Source organism: Lineus longissimus, chromosome 8 (assembly GCF_910592395.1).
Source record: "Lineus longissimus chromosome 8, tnLinLong1.2, whole genome shotgun sequence".
Classification (NCBI taxonomy): domain Eukaryota; kingdom Metazoa; phylum Nemertea; class Pilidiophora; order Heteronemertea; family Lineidae; genus Lineus; species Lineus longissimus.
This window is the reverse complement of record NC_088315.1, coordinates 3,090,247-3,111,788: the sequence shown is the minus strand read 5'-3', so window position 1 is coordinate 3,111,788 and position 21,542 is coordinate 3,090,247. Positions and strand designations below refer to the sequence as shown.

At 40.3% G+C, this 21,542-nt stretch overlaps 4 protein-coding genes across 10 annotated transcripts; 2 read left to right on the top strand and 2 right to left on the bottom strand.

The window, feature by feature from the left end:
* The first annotated feature begins 9 nt into the window (after positions 1-9).
* On the top strand, positions 10-6,106 carry LOC135492523 (mitochondrial inner membrane protease subunit 1-like). 5 transcript variants are annotated; one of them, XM_064779037.1, is made up of 5 exons: positions 10-66; positions 2,250-2,400; positions 2,706-2,794; positions 3,123-3,234; positions 3,437-6,106. In XM_064779037.1, exons 2-5 carry the CDS (start codon positions 2,296-2,298, stop codon positions 3,710-3,712), a joined length of 582 nt encoding a protein of 193 aa, XP_064635107.1. In that variant the 5' UTR covers positions 10-66; positions 2,250-2,295; the 3' UTR covers positions 3,713-6,106. The 5 variants fall into 5 exon arrangements, with proteins under 5 accessions (XP_064635107.1, XP_064635110.1, XP_064635108.1 ...); XM_064779040.1 differs by lacking the exon at positions 10-66 and adding an exon at positions 224-347; XM_064779038.1 differs by lacking the exon at positions 10-66 and adding an exon at positions 697-825.
* LOC135492522 (uncharacterized) lies at positions 6,086-7,936 on the bottom strand. Its single transcript, XM_064779035.1, has 4 exons — positions 7,592-7,936; positions 7,212-7,415; positions 6,697-6,877; positions 6,086-6,546 (listed from the first exon to the last, which is right to left on the bottom strand). Exons 1-4 carry the CDS (start codon positions 7,647-7,649, stop codon positions 6,375-6,377), a joined length of 615 nt encoding a protein of 204 aa, XP_064635105.1. The 5' UTR covers positions 7,650-7,936; the 3' UTR covers positions 6,086-6,374.
* Positions 7,937-8,069: 133 nt separating this feature from the next.
* Positions 8,070-11,744, top strand: LOC135491988 (uncharacterized). The gene is made up of 5 exons (XM_064778018.1): positions 8,070-8,085; positions 8,528-9,229; positions 9,596-9,975; positions 10,351-10,954; positions 11,185-11,744. Exons 2-5 carry the CDS (start codon positions 8,535-8,537, stop codon positions 11,228-11,230), a joined length of 1,725 nt encoding a protein of 574 aa, XP_064634088.1. The 5' UTR covers positions 8,070-8,085; positions 8,528-8,534; the 3' UTR covers positions 11,231-11,744.
* On the bottom strand, positions 11,740-21,413 carry LOC135491989 (vacuolar protein sorting-associated protein 26B-like). Of its 3 annotated transcripts, none has more exons than XM_064778020.1 (10): positions 21,361-21,401; positions 20,272-20,322; positions 18,878-19,021; positions 18,431-18,506; positions 17,992-18,148; positions 17,382-17,546; positions 16,953-17,059; positions 15,393-15,461; positions 14,942-15,084; positions 11,740-14,704 (listed from the first exon to the last, which is right to left on the bottom strand). In XM_064778020.1, exons 2-10 carry the CDS (start codon positions 20,275-20,277, stop codon positions 14,573-14,575), a joined length of 999 nt encoding a protein of 332 aa, XP_064634090.1. In that variant the 5' UTR covers positions 20,278-20,322; positions 21,361-21,401; the 3' UTR covers positions 11,740-14,572. The 3 variants fall into 3 exon arrangements, with proteins under 3 accessions (XP_064634090.1, XP_064634089.1, XP_064634091.1); XM_064778019.1 differs by lacking the exon at positions 16,953-17,059 and adding an exon at positions 16,094-16,200; XM_064778021.1 differs by lacking the exons at positions 16,953-17,059; positions 20,272-20,322 and adding an exon at positions 16,094-16,200 and having other exon boundaries at positions 21,361-21,413.
* Positions 21,414-21,542: the final 129 nt, after the last annotated feature.

Below are 21,542 nucleotides of genomic sequence, written 5' to 3'. Positions count from 1 at the left end.
GTTTTGATTGGCTTTCAGAAAAAAGATGTCAGCCTCCATAGCAAAACAAATTTGGTTTTTCTGAAGGTAAACAACAGCACTAAATTACTATTTTCCCTCTGTTTTCTAGCCGTATTTCACAATCAGAGATAAGGATTAGTGTATTCAGCCACTTACACTTCAAAGTAAAAACATTCTGTTAGGCAGGACAGCATGGACAGTCCAGATCCACACTGACACTGTGACTGACAGTGCTGAGTGCAGTGGCCAGTGCATGAAGTCAGTGTGGGCAGTGGCCTTGCCTTGACTAATGACTTGTTTGGACTATTCCAGTTCTTCATTTTCTTTACATCAAACTGCAGGGCCAGGTTAGATCACAACGTTTACATTATGCATATGCACTCTGTCTACTTTCATTCAGATCAAAGTTTAGCCTGCTATTGACCTGTTGGGGAGGTCAATCATTCATTTTAATATCATTGTATTGTTTTATTGATGTAAGTGCATATTTCAATTTCATTTTTCCGAGTACCTTTATTCTTAGAATGTAGGAAAAGGTAGCCTTTAAGAACACACAGGTACATGTACCGTTTTCTGAACTGTAGCCAGTACTTAGAAAGTTTTACTGCGTACACAATTACATGTGCAGGCCTTATGTTTGTGTAAACTCTCGAAAAAATCTAGCTGAGAGATAAAGACGAGTATGAGTGGGTGTTTTTGCACATCATTTTGACGTGTATACTACAGGTTTCGAAGATAGGTGGGCTTTGCAGTTGCACGATCATAGTGAGTGAGCATGGAAGCTCCTTCACCTTTCATCAACTGTCTTTCATTCTATGATTGAAGGTATGTTGTAGATCTCATTCAAATTTGTAATAATTCTTCATCATTTTCATTTGCCAATAACATTTAATCAGAAATAGAACTTGGAAGTATTATTGGAAACAGTCCTTTTTTCACCAAATATTATTCGTTTGTGATGGTGAAACCTGCCTCCTTAATTGAGTACAAATATTTGTCACCAGAACACCCTGCCTGCAGAACCAGATGTTGCTGTCCATGCACGGCTGCAGCTCTTCTCCCTGCATTGTTAATGTCAGTCCATGAACTATAAACTGCACAAAAAAACAGGATTCAGACGAATTATTTATGTATCTAGACTTCTGACTGGTGCATTCTCAGAACTCTTATTTCAGAATGATGTATGATTGGCATTTACTGGCGCTTGGCCTACCTGAGCTACATACAATGCAATCAATATAATTGATTTCAAAGGGGAACGCCATTTATATTTACTGATGGCTCAGGAAGGTGCATCCATTTCTGGAATAAATGGCTGGAAAATCTGGAAAGACTGTTGCCGCAAAAATTAAAGAGGTTGACAGTAACCTTATGTCTTTTTATATGCTGCCCCGACCCTGACCACTGGGGGCTGCCCTGACCCCGAACAGAGCTGTAACTTTAACTGTTCTATTTCACAATCTGATCACTCGGCCAGCAGCTGAGCAACCCCATTATCTCATTTCTGATTGGCTGATTGTATTGGTTCCTAGAAATATGACAATGTGCTCTCCATCGAGCTTGTTTACAAATAGACTGTTCAGTCCGGACTTTGACTGCAAGCACCCAGCTGTGTCTGTGGTATGTATGTGTGATCCACCTTGAATTTGAGTTTGCTGATCATTATACAACAGAACAACTGAAGTTATTTTCCCATTCTTTTGGTGATTAGTGAGCCGTTAAAAGGACTGAGATATCAGTTGTGAGGTAGGCTTCTTTTTTTCGATTTCAGTCACAATTGCACAAGACTTTTGGTTTATGCCTCACTCAGACCTAGCAACCTGCATCATATGTTTTGGTTGGGTTGCTTCAGTTTATGCCTCGCAGACTCAACTGGCAACTCAACGATCGAGCGATCGAGTGACACCCTAACAACAATGAGGGTGTGTTTGTTAATCGATTTATATGGGTTGTTCATCGTCTATAAATCAGAAAATCAGGGCACGATACTCAAGATCCTGGACCGTGATTCATACAGTGATGGCAAGTGGAAGTGCCCCTTTATCTCCATTGTGCCACAAGTGTCTGACCCATTTGTATCAATAGTCCTAACACTGAAAAGCTTCAGTCTGCAAGATTTAGGTTGATGCAGTCAGGCAGTCCTACATAAAAAATTGCAACACCAGTTGACTTTTGGTTGGAGTGCAGAAGGCTGCAAAAAAACCATTTCCTGATCAGTATCTCATGTGAAACCTATTCATGTCTTTCAGGAGCCGTTCCATGACAATCTAAGGTGCGTCATTCAGTGGGGGAACAATGTGGGGAAGACTGTTTCGGCGATCAGGGACACTGGCCTTCAATGTGGTGAAATATGGGTGTCTGGCTCATATCAGTCTGGAGATGATTGGGGGTCCTATCCAGGTAAGGCAGATGATATTGAAATTTAAGTGAGTGCATAGGCTTTGTTGTTTATAACACCACAAACTGCACCAGCTGCTCCTGGCATGTAACTTGTAAGCAGAATGGAAAAATCAATAATTTGAATATATGAAGGCTTCATGAAGAAGTATTGACATTTGAGGTGAGAAATGTACTGTAGTCTGGGTGCCAGATTTCTGTGGACAGATTCAGGTAAAGAAGGAACCTTTTGTTTGACTTGCAACCAAACAGCATAAAATCCCTATACATGTATGTTACATTTATGTTAAATTTTCTCTACTTGACAGTGTGAAGGTCCTTCCATGCAACCAACGATCCAATCGAATGATTTCGTTCTAACTGAAGCCATGAGTGTGAGATGTTGGAAGATTGGAAGGTAGGTTTTGACCTCATCAACACCCGGGCAAATGAGTGATCCTACTCTCATTGACAAGCTACTTCTCTGATTTAGCAGCCTTTATATATTTGCCCTGGAAAACCAACAAGGCATTTGAAAGTTTAAAAGAGTCAACATTTTTAAAACATTTAATGACATGCATCTGGTCAGGCCAGTTGAATTCTTCACACTTTGTTCGAAGCAATGTAGACAAATATTCTTCATTCTAATTTCCAAAGTATCTCTTAGAGAGTTCTGTACCAATCTTTTAGTTTGTCACCGCTAATGTGAGAGGCCTCTCTATTGACTAGTAACCTCATTGTTTCAGAGGTGATGTTGTCATTAGCCAGTCCCCACTAAACCCCCACCAACAGATCTGTAAGCGCGTCACTGCCACCGAGGGAGACAGGATACGTTTAGGCAACAGTGATTATAGATTCGTAAGTAACTCAGTCCCTTGCTTACAACATGCATCGCAGATTGAGGAATATGAAACTCTGATGAAGTAAAATATGAGGAGTATAATAATGAAACAAGCAATGAGGCTTCTTTACTTCCAAATTTTGACTTTGAATTTTAAGAAGTGTGTAAAAATGATCAAGTAGACTTTGCCGTAAGTAGTATTTGATTGTCCATTTTCAGGTCCCAAAGGGTCATGTCTGGCTGGAAGGCGACAATAAAGATAATTCCAAAGACTCGCGTGATTACGGGCCAGTGCCAATGGGTCTTATAAAACAGCGCGTCTTCCTTCGCGTTTGGCCACTTTTGAGTTTCAAACGTATTAGCTCCCTGCCAGCAAGTGAAAACGTCGATTGCTGTCCGTCGAAAATTTACGCTATGGAACCCTGGGAGATTGGTTACGATGACGCAGACAGGGAAGAATCCGAAACAGGAGAATGCGTTGAGGATTTGGTGTGAATATCCGAGATGGACGATGGAATTAACGTTTGTGTCCAAAATTTGGAAAAATATGGCCAGTTCTGTAGAATGGTGACTGTCTCCTTTACATCCTATATCTTAAATAGTATGGCTTATTTATCTAATGCTCATAATCATCATGTCAGTTTTGTAAATTTGTTGCTCAATGAATAGGTTGTTGTATACTCAAACACATCCGAATGGCTAGAAAATCAATGCCCTCTGCTGAATCTTTTGCAAGTGTACTTCCACAATCAGTGAAAGTCTGATATTTTTTGATTTCGAGAGAAAGACTTGAGGATGAAAGGTGTATAAACTGGGCTTAGCACTTACATGTTTGCCCCCTCACTTGCCCAGTTTATGGAAAAATAGCACATTTGCAGTTGAAAATGTTCTCAAAAAGTTTACATACTGATCATCCAATGGACTTCAATCAACACCATAGTCTTACATGTAGGCAAAGATAAGTTAGGCTGTACACCAGTCAGGTATTCAAATGGCTATCTCCATACGCCACATAAGAACATGTAGACCCATGCACTTATTGGGAATAATGTTTATTAAGAACAGTGTACACCATAACATCATGTCACAGTATTGAGGAGGCCTCCAAGTCCAGTGCATTGTGGCTTGATGTTGTGACCAAAATTTTGTAAACGTTGTTCCAAATCAGTAGCATGGCTCTATAGATACCTTTTTTTCTCCACTGGAGCCAAAGTATTTGTTATAATAGTCTTTCAGACGTGACAAAACAGGGTAAAAGTAAGTCTCAAAGAATATCGTTTTTCAGTTGTTGGGATTTTATGGCCCAGTATCAGTTTATATAACGAGATGAAAAACTATGTAAATATTGGAAATATGATATTGTGCATGTTCATTAATCTATAGTGGGGGGCTGAGGTTTAAGTGGTCATAATAAATTTTGTGTATCGGTAACTTTAAGGTAAAACAGGTCATCTGTTTCTGATCATGATGAATAATAAGCATGTCTGGTAGATGAGTTCTGTGACAGTGCTGCCACACTGTCATGACGGTGAGATTTGTAACCGAAAACTGAAATGGCTGCAAATATTTCGGGTTTATGAAAATGTAAATAATCGGTCAAGAGAAAATGATATTATTTCCTCTTGGTTCGGTCAACATGGAACTAAAAACTTTAGAATGTCTGAAGATATTAATGGAGAGAGATTTTGAAATGGCAGACCATTTTATTATGGGGTCAACTTTTAAATGAATTTTAAATGCAACAACTTAAAGTGCCTTGTTTTATGCATTTAACTTCTTCAGTGTTGACTAGGAATATAGTTTTAAGAATACTTTTGTAGATATTGAGTATTTCTGTCGCTGTATATGTTTACACAATAGGTCAATGGTTGTTGGGGTGTAGAAGTTAGCATCTTCAGCAAAAGCCAAGGGTCTTTTTTATGATGTTGTAAGCAAATGTACATGAACTGTTTGGTGTTGGAAATATCTTAGCTTCATAGTCTACTTTGAATTCATTGCAATGACTTTGGTGAAGAGTATTATTTTTAAGATGAAGTATTGAGATAATTTTCGATCATCATTGATTTGGTTACGCACACTTTGTAAACCCTGCCCTTTTCAAATTGATAGTGTCGGTCCAAACATGCATTGTGTAACGTTTACAGATTTAAGCACAAAGTTTTAGGAAAGTTTTTGGAAAATTTGAGGGAAAATATACTTTTCCGAGTTTATTGAAATGTTGTATTTGAAATTTTAGATAAGTGAAAAGTTCTTGTTAGGAATGGGTATGGTTTTGGATATTTAGATGAGATGAGCAAAGGTAGCAAACCTTTCTCTGATGCCTGAATGATTCGGTTGTGTTATTCTTACAGTCTGTCCCAAAAACGTGTTGCTTCATACCTTTGTGTAAGAATACATCTCAAAAATGAACCTTTGGCTTGTTTTCAAAGTCCAAAGTAGCCCAGCATTATATACATGTATATGCTCCAATTTTGAGATGGAAGTCGACAGAACATCAGATGAGACTACTTGAACTTTTTGACCCAATTCTGAAGACTCTCAACTGATTCACGCAGCCTGCATAGCTGAATCTCCGTCAAGTCCAGAGCATGTATTTGTATGAGAGGAGGGAACTGGGTCACCCACAGAAATGAATTGAATGGCGCTTTTTTGGGTTAGACTACATGTGCACTCCAGCTCACCTCAAGTGTACATTTTGTGTTGGCATTTTGGATCAACTTGAGTTGGGCCAGAGTATGCTTTCAGCTTTCATAATTATGTAAGAGATCAACTCAAAACTGTCTTTTCTACCTTCTTCTTGCCATTGACCACTTATTTTAAGTTGGACAAGTTCATAGGATATGTATACATAGCAGGTTTAATTTTACAAAATAAAAATTTCTCAATTGATATTTGGATGGCATTTTTATTGTGCGTGTTGTGGTCAGGAAAGGGAGAATGTCAAAAATTTTTTGACACCACCGGCATGATGTAGATGCCAACTTCTTATTATGACTGATTGCAAATGTTCTGATAGTCTTCATTCAGGAATTTTTGCAAGCAAAATCTGAGGCGGGTTCAAACTTCTTCAAAACGAGCAGGTTGTGGATTAGTAATTCCATTGGAAAGTCATCTTCCCTGGGAACCTTATAGATAAGTGTCAGAAATCTTTTCATATCTAAGATTTCTTGTTTTTACTCAGATTTAACTTTATGTAAGTTTCCAAAGTCAGATTCAATGCGATTCGATCTGCCATCTTTCCTTTAATTAATTCCCACGCAGTGAGTATTGTTCCTGAGTGCAGTTTCTCTCCTTCTGCATCAAACTCCTCCTTTAATGGCCCCCAGATTCTGAAAAGTGGAGAAAATTAGCTCTTAGAAGTGGTATATCAAGTAGATATGCCAAATTATCACTAATATTCTTAAAGCTGAATTAAAACAGAAAACAAACAGAAAACTGAACGATAATGATGAAAAGATGCAAAGTGAAGTGCTACATACTGTTTTCCATCCATTTCATCATGCTTCCAAACTGTGACACATTCCCTAACCCTCGGCTCCCAGTCACTACAAATCTGAATAATTGCTTCAAGACTACATATAATCGCTGCCATTTTGCCTTCATCGTGACTCTCTTGTTTGCTGTCGCGGACAATTTTATCTCGGCATAGGATGCAAGAATCTGTCAAAGAAAATAGGTGCAACTTAATACTACCTCCTCAACAGACATCCTCGTATACCAGGGTCAGTAGCATGCTTGTCCCCTTGCCCGCATTGCTTAAGGGAGCTCATAGTACCAAATGAAAGGCCCTGAAGCTCAGAATACTCAACAGACAGCCAATCAAATTCTAAAGGACTACACTCTGCTTTGACATTCGATGCAAAACCACATGGACAAAGGATCATGCCGCTTGCACTCTACCAAACTGCTCTATCATAACCTAATCCCTTTAATGTTTGGAAAATTGTACCCCCTCTAGAATTTCTGGCCATGCCGATGTAGAGGTCAACATTACCTTTAAAATTGTTCACATGTTCAAGCTGTTGTTTTGGTTGCTGAGAGGACTTGCTATTCCAGTTGAAGAAACATTTCCAGCAACGCGTCAGGAGCTGGTCGAAACGTTTAAGATGGGTGTTGGAATACATCATACCCTTTCGATAAGTCGCCCAGCTGATGGTGTGGACTTCACGCAATAGCTCAAGCAGATGATCAGCCAGACCTGTAACATATCAATGGACACCACTCATGGGCGATTTCATAACAAATTCAAGAACAACTGCATAAGTTGTCGACGCAATTAGTACCAGCATGCACTGAACAAAAAACTGTTCACCGGCACAACTCCACAGGATAAGGGAATTTTGGCCCTACTTTTGTCCAAGGAAGTGATTCTACCTGGGGTTGTATCCTTTGCTTGGGAAATGTTGGGACCTGAAGTTGTGTAGCCAGCCATATTTGCTCGTCTGATCCTGGAGAAAGCATCTAATTTGGAAATATCACAGGATAATTAATTATAAGAGAGGAATTCCATGGGATATCCGAATGAGATCACCATGTCAAATAAACTTCCCTATCATGATATCCATTGACTAAGGTTATCATTGTGTCAGTGAGTTTTAAGGCCAAGTGCATCAACTAAAATCAATACTGAATTTCCAAAAAAAGCCTAGTTTAGGGCTTGTAGGCTAATGTCACATGTTCTGGATGTACAAAGTTTCAGTGCAGAGGTATTTCTAGGTATGTTTGTCATACAAAAATCATGGGCTCAGACAGGCTAATACAGGTATTGATCAAAATAGACCATGATATCTTGGGTTTTCCCCACATGGCATTTTGCCACTATATGTTTCTATCATTTCCTTGATGTGCCGTATAGGACCAAGACTGAGGTAGGTGATTGGTAAAGGGAATGCCAGCTTCTGAGGTAATGGGGGGGGGGGGGGACTCTGGCATACAGATTTTGACAGAGAATGCTTAATGACCAATAATCATCAATTGAAATCTATGGGAGTGTTGGATCAACTATCCGTTGCAGGAAGCTGTGCACATTTCACTTTCACTTGGCAGTGCTCAGTTGCAAACTATAGCTTTTAGGCCCTGACTCCCACCCTTTACTAGCAGGAGGCAGGACCGGGTGGGCCAGACTAAGTCGCACCAATCCAGTACGTGCCAATAGTCATCAGTACATGAGCACAACCTCAGACCCTTCCAAACCGCATATGAGCCGTGTCACCAGGAGAGGAAACCAGCTCTTGCCCTGTTGCTTCATCTTTTGTTCACCTCTGCATGAAAAACTTTTTTTTATATTACTTCTGTATCATCTTCCTTTAGAACCACAATGTTCGACGATACTCGCCTCGACGTGCCAGCTGACCTCGTGCGAGACGCCAAGAACAATCTCCGTTACAAGTTCCCGCTCCTTCTTGTTGTTGGGGCCCTACAGGATGCCGGGCGAATACTATATGTTGCAACGAATGCTTCTGCAAAAAATGCGGACGTTCACATCAAAGCACAAGACCTTCTATTCGACTTCGTTAAAATCTGTGACGGTTTTATCTTGGTCTCGACAAATTTTAAGACAGGAGCCAAAGACATTGTTGAAGCTTTGCACATTGCCTATCTCTACCTGATTGATGGTGTCCCAGATATGGCTTTCACTAAGATGGACTCCTTGAAGACAACACTGGGGGGAATGCTGAAGAGAGTCGGACATGTGTCAGCGCTGTTGTCCCAGACCAAGATCAAGTTTCGGCAAGCTCGCGCCATCACCAGTCCGCCTCAAAAGCAGATGACAAGGACCTTGGAACTTTGTCTCCAGACTCTAGATGCGGCAAAGTCCCAAGTGGACTTGATCGAGGAGTACTGTCGTGACTTGGCCCCCGAGGTGGAACTGTGGTTGCGAGAATGTCAGGAGGTAGCTCAGCCCCAGATGGCGCGGAACCGCCAAGATGCAGAGAGATTGAGACAGGAAGACCAGAAGAAGTACTGGAAAGAACTGATAAATCAGCCAGATGTCAAATTGTATTTAGCAAGGTGGGTGTTCAGCACTTTCATTGGAGTGCATAGTGATTTCATGGCATGGTGTCTCCTTCTACAATAAGAAGTTTTAATGTAGTGTTTCAGGGTATACAATTCATGAATTGGAGTGAATCTATACTGGAGTAATTCAAACATGACCATTAGATCATCCCTTAGCAGACACCTGTTTGCAGGAAAACGTCTCTAAGGACACTGCCGTTGGCCCATAACAGATCATTCCGTTGAATTTTACCTGCCACCAATATTTGCCCTGCGACCACTGAGGACACCATTTGTCAGGCCTAAGGGGGTCCTTCGTGGGGATATTCCACTATGCACCATATTTTTCTTTTTGGAAACATCTCAAGTTGTATATTTCAGATGGAGGGCTCTCTCCTTACTTTGTTCGGAAAACCACCCCACCCTGGTGAGAACACGACATACCATCGACTCTTACTACACCAGTAACCCAATGCCAAATGAGGCAATAAAACAGGCTTGGAGGGATGCTGAGGAGCTACCTATAGCTAATGCCAGGTGGAAGGCACTATTGGCAAAACAAGATCTACCACACCTGGTTGAGCCAGAGATACCAGATGAACCTCCTGAGCTGATTGCCCCACCAGACATGACGGTTGTTCAAGTGACACCAGAACAAGCAGAGCCAGAGATACAAGATGAACTTCCTGAGCCGACTGACACACCAGACATCACGGTTGACCCATTGCGACGAAGTGGAGGCAGTACCAGTTTGAGAAAAAGTATTGACTTTCTCTACATTTTTGATAGAATACTGTGTATTTGCAATGCAGAACGGGGACCAATTTGGAAAGTAGAAAGCAATTCAGCCGAAGTCCAATTGGCATCACTCTGTTTGCCAGCAAGGTGCTGTTTTAATACTTGATTTGATATGAAAATTTCAACCCATACCATCAAGGTAACAACATGCATGTATAGATACCCCAGGACAATGCTTCTCAGGTACGGTTGCAACTGAAGGTGGCTGAGATTGCAACTTCCTAATAGGATGACGACATTAATCGATACTCTCTACATAAGCTTACAACAGTACATTTTTCCGAGAAGTTCGAAAGTTCAACTCACTCCTTACACAATTTTTAACGGTATATTTTCAGCTGTGACAGGTGCTGTGTCCCGTCTCATCGACATGTCTACTCGGCTCAATGGAATAGATTCCCATTTTTGCGGGATATTCTGTGGCCTGAAGAAAAACCCTCATAATAAACGGATCAGGAGACTGCAGAAAAATATGAGAAGTCTAACAGGAAAGCTTCCAAAGGAAATGCAACCAAAGTCACCACCTTTTCACGGCATTTTCGAACGTCTCAACAAAGACTTTGGGATATCCTTAGAGAGGTCAAGTGGAGAGGTGAAAAAAAGGCTGAGAAATTATTCTGACAGTGTATCGGAGTTGAAGGAAGTTGAGGTGAAACCTCTCGCAAAGGCTCTGAAGAAGCTGGATAAAAGTGTTGGGAATTTGTTAGGAGATATGAATCATGTTCTCGAGAAGTTGAACCGAGATTTGGCTGATGAGCCTAAATATAGGACCGAGAATTGGAAAGAAGACCGGGTCGAAATGGAGACCATGAGAAAGACTTTAAGAGAGGCGATCAAGGTCGTAGAAGCCTGGATGAAACAGATCAAAAGGTGCACAGAACTAATGCCCAAAGCAAAGAAGGCCACCGAGAAAAAGAACGTCGATATACATGCTATTATACGGTAAGTACATTAAAGCTGCATTGCTCTTCGTTACTGTCATCACAAAGAGCATTTAAAACAACACAGAAACTCTTGAGCAGATATCCTGGTCACATGGCTACTGTGGGCGCTGTCATGTTTTGGTGGCCATTCCTGCCACCTCACCGGTCCATGGAGGTCACCCTTTACATCGGGTGACCCCATCTCCTGTAAGATATAGATCATAATTCACAATTCATTGTCTCTTTCAGAAACTGTCGTGAGCTGAAAACAATGCTAGTGCAAGAAATGGGGTAGTGGAATTCCGATACATCCCTGTAGATGCCCAAGTGAGGAGTGTACCTTTTCAACGCCTATGCAAACAGTGTAACGTCAACACCAACTGCTGATGACTGTTGGAGTCCAGGTTGGCCAACCTGCGCCAAAAACGTTGGCAAAAAGCATATTTTACAACGTATATGTTGTAATGAATGAACGTCAAGTCTGAAAATGGTGCTTTTTCCGCTTACATGTATATAAGGCTGTGAAAATAAAGTGGCTTCCAGTATACGGTAGAAAAGGCCATCAATAAAGAGATACTTCATTGCCACTGCTGGCAATACGATACGACTATGAAATTGACATGGGCCCGGTCGCATTTTTCAATGGATCTTTTCACGGCAACATCTGATCCTCTGTGGCAAAAGTCTCTTGTGGCAAAAGTCTCTCGTGGCAAAAGTCTCTCGTGGCAAAAGTCTCTCGTGGCTTGCCTCTTTGTGATTGAATACACAGAGTAATGAGGTTGAAATAAAGAAATCAAATATATATGGATATAAAAATGTCATATTAGATATAATCTTAATGTAATTTTTACAATGTCATCACATGAACAGTTCATTTTCCCATGAGAAGGCATCAAAGGTCATTCAATAAAAATTTTCCAGATCACAAAATTTTGTACCAAATTATTGAGTTGATGCAGTCTTGTTTTTTTTTTATCTGCTTTGTAGTGCCCATTCTCAAATTGAATGCAAGTGTTTACCTCCACGCTGAACAACATTTGTAAAGGCGGTGACAGACTATGGTGTCAAAACGTCACACCACTTCAATTTTGACAGGTAGAACATTTTTTATACTATTACTAGTGATTACTGCCATCAGTGAAAACTGCAGTCATGCCACATCTCCCACCCGAGTATGTTGGTTGAACTGGTAGTCGAACAACCTAGCCATTATTTTCAACACTTCTTCCATTTTCCTTGACACTCCTCAAGCAAGATCAGATAGGGCAATTCCAACTGGCTGTCAATGGGTTAACTGCAACCATTACAAACAACACTGAAGTATACTCAATATTTACAGAGCTTATGTTATTAAGAGTACTTTACAAAATGTACAGGAGTTTAGCAAATATTCTGCATACTATACTGCAGGGCACTATACTCTCTCAAATCGGTTTGGAAGAGGTCAAAGGCTACAAACTCTGTCAGGTGCTGTATTCTACTGCTTGGCACAATAGTCTCTCATATTCTGTTTTGAGGTCACAGACTGCAAAGTCAGTCAGGAGCAGCACCAACAGTGGAACGGTAGATGCATTTTTTCAAGCACGACAAGTGCGGTTATCTTCAGTACTGACAATACAACACACAGCCCTATCAGCACACCTGGTGACCTCCTCCAAACCAACATGAGATACATTTTACATTATTCATTCCAAATAGTTATGATAAATCATCTGAAGTTATATTCCTCTGGTTACCATGGTTACATGGAATTGGTTATTTATACCCAATCGTTATTATTGTCACGCAGATTGATCAAGATGATGAAAAACTTCTTTCCTATTTCGAGCTTTGATCAGCTGAACATGATATACGTAGAACTAACCTTGGAACTGTAACACTACTGACATGGTTTCCCCTATGTGTGTGAATGAACGCTATCTGCTTAAGGCCTATTATAAGACACTGAAAAGTGTTCTAAATTGCCAAAACGGAACAATATGGGTAAGTCACACTCACTGTTCCTAAAATTTCTTCATGATCTTTCCAAGATAGCAACCAGATTATCACCTATTCTGCCCTTCTTAGAATTCTAGCAGACACACTTTGTTACCCCAAATGATTGGCAGCTCTTGTCTTGATGACATGTTAAGGCCTCCTATTGTAATTTTTTTTTAATTCTTCAATTCCAAATACCTGTCATTTGAATCATAATAATATATTACAACCATCTGCTGGACGAACCACAAAATTCTAAAGGTTTTCAGCAACTGCAAAACATAAAACATGCACAAAACAAGGCTTTGAAACTAATACCTTCAAACGTCACAGATAACAATATTTTGGCAGCTTGTTCCAATGGTTTGGAAATTGTTTTACTCTCAGGAATCACATTAAACTGTATTGTTCAACAGGACCGATCTGATGAAGCAGAACTTATGTCATCATACACTGGAGTCTTTAAATGGAGGCCTCAATTGACAGGTGTCAATTATAGATGATGTATGGCCGTTGAGAAACCAGAAGATTTTTTAACTAAACTGATTAGCAATGTACAGAAAAAGCATTGTACAAAATATCTCCACTCAAACTAAGACAGTACAAGTTAAATATCTAAAGAAGTGCAGACCAGGACAAAAATTCTATGAAAATTGCTCAGTTTTCAACAAAGCCAACATTTCAAATATTTCTTTCCTGAAGCTTTTGCCCTCGCCCTCACTGCTCCACTATAAATCAGATTTGGCGGTACAAATAATCAAACTATCTGGATGTCATCAAACACTCTCTCATGTGTGCTTTACATCAACTTATATACTTTGTACTGCAAAACAGAATTTAAGATGCAAATCTTAGATGTGGTCAAACCATGGATTAATACAGCACAACCATAGATTTATCCTGTTTCTTTACCACGAACAGGTCCCAAATCCAACCTCAAATGGAAATGCAGTTCCCATCTGATCAGTAGGAATGGGAACCAGTCTTACAAGGTCACTAGCGCCAACAATTCAATCATTCATTTCTTTTCATTGCACCATACACAAGTCTTTAAAATTCGGTCTATCTGGAAAGACGGATAGTATACCAGTGGCTTCCACATGCAATGTTCCCTGCAATAAACTCCAGCAATCACTTGATGCAGCTGTTTTCCAATACACATTAACTTCCTGTTTGGACTGACACTGCATCACTGCTTCCCACATTCCGTCCCAAGCCTCGAAGAGCTTTTCTGGACCATAATTTACTATTAGGCCTATATAGACACACATATTTCAATCTTCTGTGCGCTGACCACAGCACCCGGCGATAATTTCCAGTGCCGAGAGTTGCTGTGTCGGCACTGATAGCACAAAGGCATAATCAATCATGTTAAAATTAACGTTTCGAGTCCACAGAACATACAACCCTGTATTAGAACAGAAATACATCCGACATGAAACAGGTCATATGGAGTCAAATGATAATGGCAACTATCCTAAAACATGAAATAGAATGCATGATAAATGCATTCAGACCCCACAACATTGCTACTTTATCTGGGGAACTCTTCCATGAGCTTTCCATCTGGACCAATATTTTTCTCTTTCGGAGACATTGTTCATCAAAATTTTCCCCGAAACATTGCCTCGTTCCACAGGGTTATGGATAAGTTCGAACGTTATTGACTAGTGGGACTTGTTGGACTGGCAGTAGCAGGCATCATGCTGGAATGCGGCGTATCTGGGGCGCGTTTTAATTGCTGTTGTAGATTTTTTCTTTGTTTGTCTGCCCGGCGGAATATTGTGATCTCCTGCAAGGCGAATAAACTTCAGCGTCAGTGATGAAATATTTGAAATGACATGTAATTTTGAAGAAATTTTTTACATCTCACATCAAAGCGACAAACAGAAAACTTCGCTCCAATAGGTCTCCACAGAGGTCACCCTGGAGTATCAAAGGTCTGCTCATACAACCCATCCTTTGAGCTTTGCCAGTCTAGTTTCACTCCTTATATGCCATGCCTGTTACACAGCAACTTTCTACTAACCTGCTGTTTGAAGTACCTCCGTTCTTCCTCATCCACTAGTACCAGGTTCAAGTAATATCGCACGGAAAACTTCTTGTTAATGTCACGCATGGTCGGCGAGAGTTCATAACCACTCAAGAACAAACGGATTGGAATTGATTCACCTGAGGAAAGAGAGATAGAATTTGAGAATCTGAATATCACGCCAGCCAAGATGGGACATGGAAGGCATAGGATAGTCTACTGATGCGACCAATGCTGATGAAGCCTTGACTACCCCAATTGTGCAGTAACCAACTCGCTCCAAGGCACAGTGAGTCAGGACTTTTCGGTTTTTACACAAGAAAAACCTCAGAGATGAAACCACAAGAGTGAAAGCAACCATATCTCGCTGGATCCATTTCATCGCTATGTTCTCATTGGCTGGCTCTGTTATCTCATCCTGCTTCAATAAACATCTCTTCTTACCCACCTCTGACTGGGGCACCATCCATTATTTCATACTTTGCTATGGTTTCATTTTCGTTGAATGTATTTGGACCTGAAAGCCAGAGATATTTATAACAATAAATGTGGGATAAACCTTAAAACATTTAATCACATTTAACAAAGATTCAGAGAACTTTACAGAGGATTCTGTTAGGCAATGATGAGGTATAATGGCATTTGTTCTAGTCCCATCCGATCTTCATCAACTCAAAGTCGTGAATTAAATTTGTCCCCAACCCAAAGATCCTCAAGAAAGATTTCTGAGGAAACCAAAAGATCTAGACTATTGAATAAGGAAGAACCACTTGCCAAAAATTATTCGCAATAATTGGAAGAGCCCATGAACAGGAAACTTTAACCACATACATAAAGAAAGAACTAAACAACGACAAAGAAAGGAAATAAATAGAAAGCCCCGAGAATATCTCCATAACAACACTACTGAGGAACTGACTTATCAACACTGAAAAACACTCGTAAGAAGAGTCAAAATACAGGAAATTCAGGAAAACAAAAATCAACTTCCTTCCAACAAATTGACTGGTCAGGGCCACTTCTGTCTGAATCAGTCCATTTTGATGTGGTGCGAGATACAATCATGCAACTTCATCTCATTCAGCTAAGACCAGTAGTCTCGTTCGAGCCACCTGTTCGTACGGGTAGGAGTAATAAAACGATTAGTACCTGACCCCGTCGTCTCTCGCTTGATTATCTGTATCTCCATATGTTTAATCTTTATCCTTACAAGCAGGAAAAAGATCTTGCCAACAATCACATCTTTTAAATGATACCTGCATGCAAAAGAAACAAAACGTCACATCAAACGATTACCATGGTCACAATAACAATTCAGCCGCGACCTGATCAACATTTGTTTGCTAACAAATATTTCATAAGAGGAACACGTCATGTAACAATAGTCTCAATGACAGAAATTAGGTTCAGCAGATTTTTCTCTCCTTTTTTTCATGTTTTTAGAGTTGGCTTTTTGGAATAAAAACTGGCTGATCATACAATGTCAATCAGGTTGGGACATTTGAAAACAGCTTCCTGCCCCTTCCAGAATGGCAAGGCACAAGAAACTGCAGGGATACAATACAGGACAGGATATCACAGGAATTACCCAGAGCACTTCCTAATGGCCTGAGAGGACTAAACAGAGATTCAAGCAAAGGAAGTATCTATTCAAGTCTCCAGGCCACTCACTGGCCAATTCCTGTGATATTGAAGTAGATCTCAGTGTAAGAACAGGGTCAGGGCTGACACTACGTTACAAGTATTGCAGCAAAATCTGCAAATGAACACTTTTTTCATGGTCAAATACAAATTTCACGCTTCTATGATGTTTTGAGACAGAAAATTTATTCATGCCTCAAAAAGATATGACAACATCAGTGAGTATCAGCCCTGTAAGCAACAATCAACTCTAGTCTTGACCCGAGATCCACCGTAGAACCAACGACTGCAGACCAAGCTCACTCTAAAAGAAATCAAACTGAAAACACGGAAACAACAACATGTTCGTCTAGGATTGACGTGGTACCTGAGCCGGTGGTCTCGCGCTTCACTATCGCCAGCTCCATATACTTGATTTTAATTCTCACCAGCAAAAAGTATATTTTGCCAACTATCGCATCTTTCAAATGGTACCTATATAGATTGCATAATGGAAGGATTAGAGAATAGGAAGAGGAGACAGCTTATGACGACAAAAGAGTTCTGTGCCTACATTGTTGACGGGTAATTGATAGCGTCAACTCATTTTACACCTGGGTAGAGTGAGGCAGGTTAGACAAGGGGACCTGCCTGAGTCTCATGTCAACTTTGGGGTTTGAACCTGAGACCTCTTGACAAGCCCCATTGGCCAAGAGTATGACCCTCTAGTCCACAGAGGCTCAGCGTCTGCACTTAGCAACAGATGTTATCATTTTTCCCTTACACATCAATCATGTTAATTGACGGACAGACTTACTTTGATTTGTTGTATTCAAACTCTATATGTAAACAATCTTCAATTCCCACTTCCATTTTTATACTATTATTCATGTCAGGGTACGTGGATAACGTGTGGACCGCTATATCCTGTTCCTTCACCACATCGCTTAGCCGTTTTACTACCGTTACTCGGAGGAAATACCTGAAAGAAAAACTCACGAATGAGACTCTAGCAAGGTTTTAGCTGGAGAAAAATACTTGGAGAACAGACGAACGTCACACTGCTGGTTACATTTAGATATATGCCCCAACCGAAAGCTGCCCATGACTTGTTCTGAATGCAATGATCAAACTGTACAGTACAAACATTTGATGACTGCAAAGATTTAGAATTGTTCACCACTTTAACATGCAGCACATGCTGATCAAACCCTTACCGTAGTCTAACATTGGCATCAAACCCTTACCGTAGTCTAACATTGGCATCAAACCCTTACCGTAGTCTAACATTGGCATCAAACCCTTACCGTAGTCTAACATTGGCATCAAACCCTTACTGTAGTCTAACATTGGCATCGAACCCTTACCGTAGTCTAACATTGGCATCAAACCCTTACCGTAGTCTAACATTGGCATCAAACCCTTACCGTAGTCTAACATTGGCTCCTGTATATGATTCATAAGGCTTTTCAACTTGGGCGAAGTCGAATTCATAGCTTGCATTTTGTGTCATCTCTCCGGGTCTTGCCAGCTCCTTGACCAGCGAGGTGAATTCATGGTGGTTACCCCGGTCATAATAGAGCTCTGAAAAAGAAAACAGACATTTAGAGCAGTGATATATATACTGGTTTGAACTGGACAAGTCACGGCCACATCACATCATTAAAGATTGCTCTGATTAAAAGACTGACGGTTTATCGTTAAAGAAGGCGCTACACCATCAGATACATTCATCCTCTGGAGTTTACCACTTGCAAGACATGATGAAAGCACAAGTTGAGATTGTGACTTGCAATGTGTCATAGAGAGCTCACCCTCCTTAACCATAAGCATATTAGAGCTCACTTTACCAAGACATTTTCTCACCGATTTGTCCTATGAATTCTATTTTGATTCCTTGATGCTCTAACTTTGTGCCAGCTTTCTTCAAAGTGATGTTCACCTGTAAAGTACATATTTTGAGATCTTTATAACTCCCAATCCATCCCAGATCCCCCCCCCCCCCCCCGACCCAAACCATAACTGAAACAGCCATCAGAGTAGGCGTATAGAAACAGTGTGTGTTTTGTTTTTTTACACCGGAACAATAAAACAGCAAAATAAAAGTTGGGTGGAATTGGGTCAATGCCCATCATATCAGGCCGAGTCAAATAGGCCTAATAAGGTGAACTGGGCCATTGGAGTGGATAGATTTCCAATCAACTACTACACAGCTCATTTTCTATTGTACTTGAAGATTGAAGACCTCCCACTTCATTGCTTCATCTAACTGCGCTTGCAGATGTCCCTACTTATACAAGAAGAACCTCCTACCTTGCCCGAGACACTCTCGCCATCAAAGTAGAGGTAGTAACGTTCTTTTTTACCATCTTCTGTCTTCACCTCGGCAGTCTTCCTTGCCTCCTGCCCGTCAAGAACAATATCGATATCGGCGCTCTGGCCGAATCCAAAGATACTCTGAAAAATATCAAAAGATCAGGGAAAACTCATTTCCAAAATTGCACAGGCTTCAATACTGATGCAGGCCTGCAGGACCTCTTGTTTTGCATGGTGAAGTGCAGACAGTGCGATTTTTTGATACAACCAAAGATTGAGAGCTTTTTTGTGGGTGAAACGTTCATTCTCACCAAAAGCGGCCGGTGGCACGTTTGGGTCCCAGAATGGAAAGGAAGAAAGAAGGGGAGAGACATGCATACTTATGCACAAATTTTCATTCAAAGTGAAATTGAGGAACTGGTCATTTCATAAACCCAAATTAATCACACCAAGTGGTTAGTCAGTCATTCCACATCATTCAACAAACCTTTGGCACAACAAATCTAAGATGGTTACAAGCAACTAAGTCAGACGTATTGACTTAGTGATGAAATGTTACTTGTAGGCTGAACATAGCTCTAATATCAATAATGGTACATGTACATGAACTAACCACTATTGGTTGTCTGGTACTTTCCCTGAGGATACGTGTTACACAGTTGAAATAAAAGGTTAAATATTCACAAAACAAGTACATACCATACCAACAGTAAATTGTTAGTAGAAATCAGAAGCAGAACTGTCAAAATGATTTAAACTACTTTGGGGCTGAATAAGGAGAAATTCTTGACAACACTGTTTATCAAAATATTAGTCATTATATTTGTTTTATTTTATTGATGGAACGTCTCCAACTCCAAGCCAAGCTGCCTATACCACAAAAAAACACATCCATGACCAAATGAAACACACACACCAGAACATGAGGACAGTTTTCATTTGAACTGCAGGATATATCACCATCTGTGTACATGTGAGTATTGTGAGTACCGGTATTACGAGCCAAGGTCTTAACAACGGTCCCGCATGCAAGAAGCATTGGTTAGGTGGTAATTGATGTACTCTTGTAGAATGAATGTTTTAGGTGTTGAATCTTTTTCAAAAACAGTAAGAGTACCGGTATTTATTTATAATTATATTGCAGATGGTATGAGAAAACGAATTTCAAACACTCAATCCTGCAAGGCGGATAGGCTATGCACTAATTGTGCTGTCTCTCAGTATACTATGACGACAAGTGTTAGCAAAGGTGTCCTGAACAAGCTCTTGGGTACACAGTGGTTAATGAAGTGTTAGTGTCAGTGAAGGTTGGAACATACAATGTAAGGGTAAAGTGAGAGAAAACTCAAATTGAGAAAAGTGGATGCAACTTCCTAAAAGATAGGACTTACCATCATTTTGGGGGCTTTTATTGAAACATATGCCTATTCAACAATTGTTCCCTGGAATGTGCACAAGCCAAAAACTAAACTCAACTGAAGACACAAACAATCAACAGAAATAAATAAAATATGAAGAAAAAATAACAACAAAAAAGAAGTTTTTTGGCCGCATCACATCTTGTACTAGGTACAGTACTAAAGACCCTTTCATTCCGAAATGAATAGTGCAACAAATACAAATATACACATGAACAAAAACATGCAGCTTCAACCAATTCTCTACATGAGTTGACAGTTGTGAGGAAATCTGCATTGACAACATGCCAACTTCATCATCACCTGGCAAAGAATCTCAAAAGATAGAGACAATCAACGATAAAAAGGTTTGACAACTAATGTTGCTTCACAGTCTCATCTTAGTCATTTCACTACGTTGGAGGAAATCGCTGAAGGCCACAACAAACCAGCAGGTAACAATCAAAAGACAGGAGTGCTTGCAGTTGCACTGCCACAGTCGCATCACCATGTGTTCTACTTTCTAGTATTAGTTTATTTTTGCTTTGAACGCCAACCTCCAACTGGTCCAAGGATATCTATGTCGTTAGTTGGCGATGCCTGTTTGTGATTCAATGCGAACGACAACTGTTCATTATAAACACGGAAGCCGACTGACCGGTTTCACGAACGAAATCTCTGCCAACCTCTCTCTTGTTTGTTTTGACCAAGGCCCAAGCTCTTGCGCCTAATCCTTTAGCATCCAACTTTTAAACACTAAATTTGCTGACTGATGAATGAAAACCTCCATTTTCGTTTTCACTGCTATTTTCCTGGCACCATTTTCATGTCACCCATTTTGCACACACCCCTTCGCTAGTACATTTTAGTGCATTGACCGGTCAATGTACAGGACTTCGTGTACATTGCTGAACAAATCGCGATACAATATTTTGCAACTTTTAGGTCAAAGTTCCGTATTAGAACGACCTTCTAGAACTTTGAAAATTTGGGTGTTACTGGAGTTTATACTGATCTTTCATACAACGAAGACGAAATTGACATTTTCATTGTATTTGCGCGAAAAAAGAAGGTGAAAATTACCATTTTCGATCGCTTCCTCTTTCCGCCTCGCAATATGGCGAACTTGTCGCAGACTCGTGACCTTTCGGAAAATCGCGAGGTCACTATTGAAAATTGCGTAATTTTACAAGTTTGCTCACACAAACTCTTATAGAAGGATCTTAAACACGTGAAATAAATACATTTAACATCTAATACGAGCT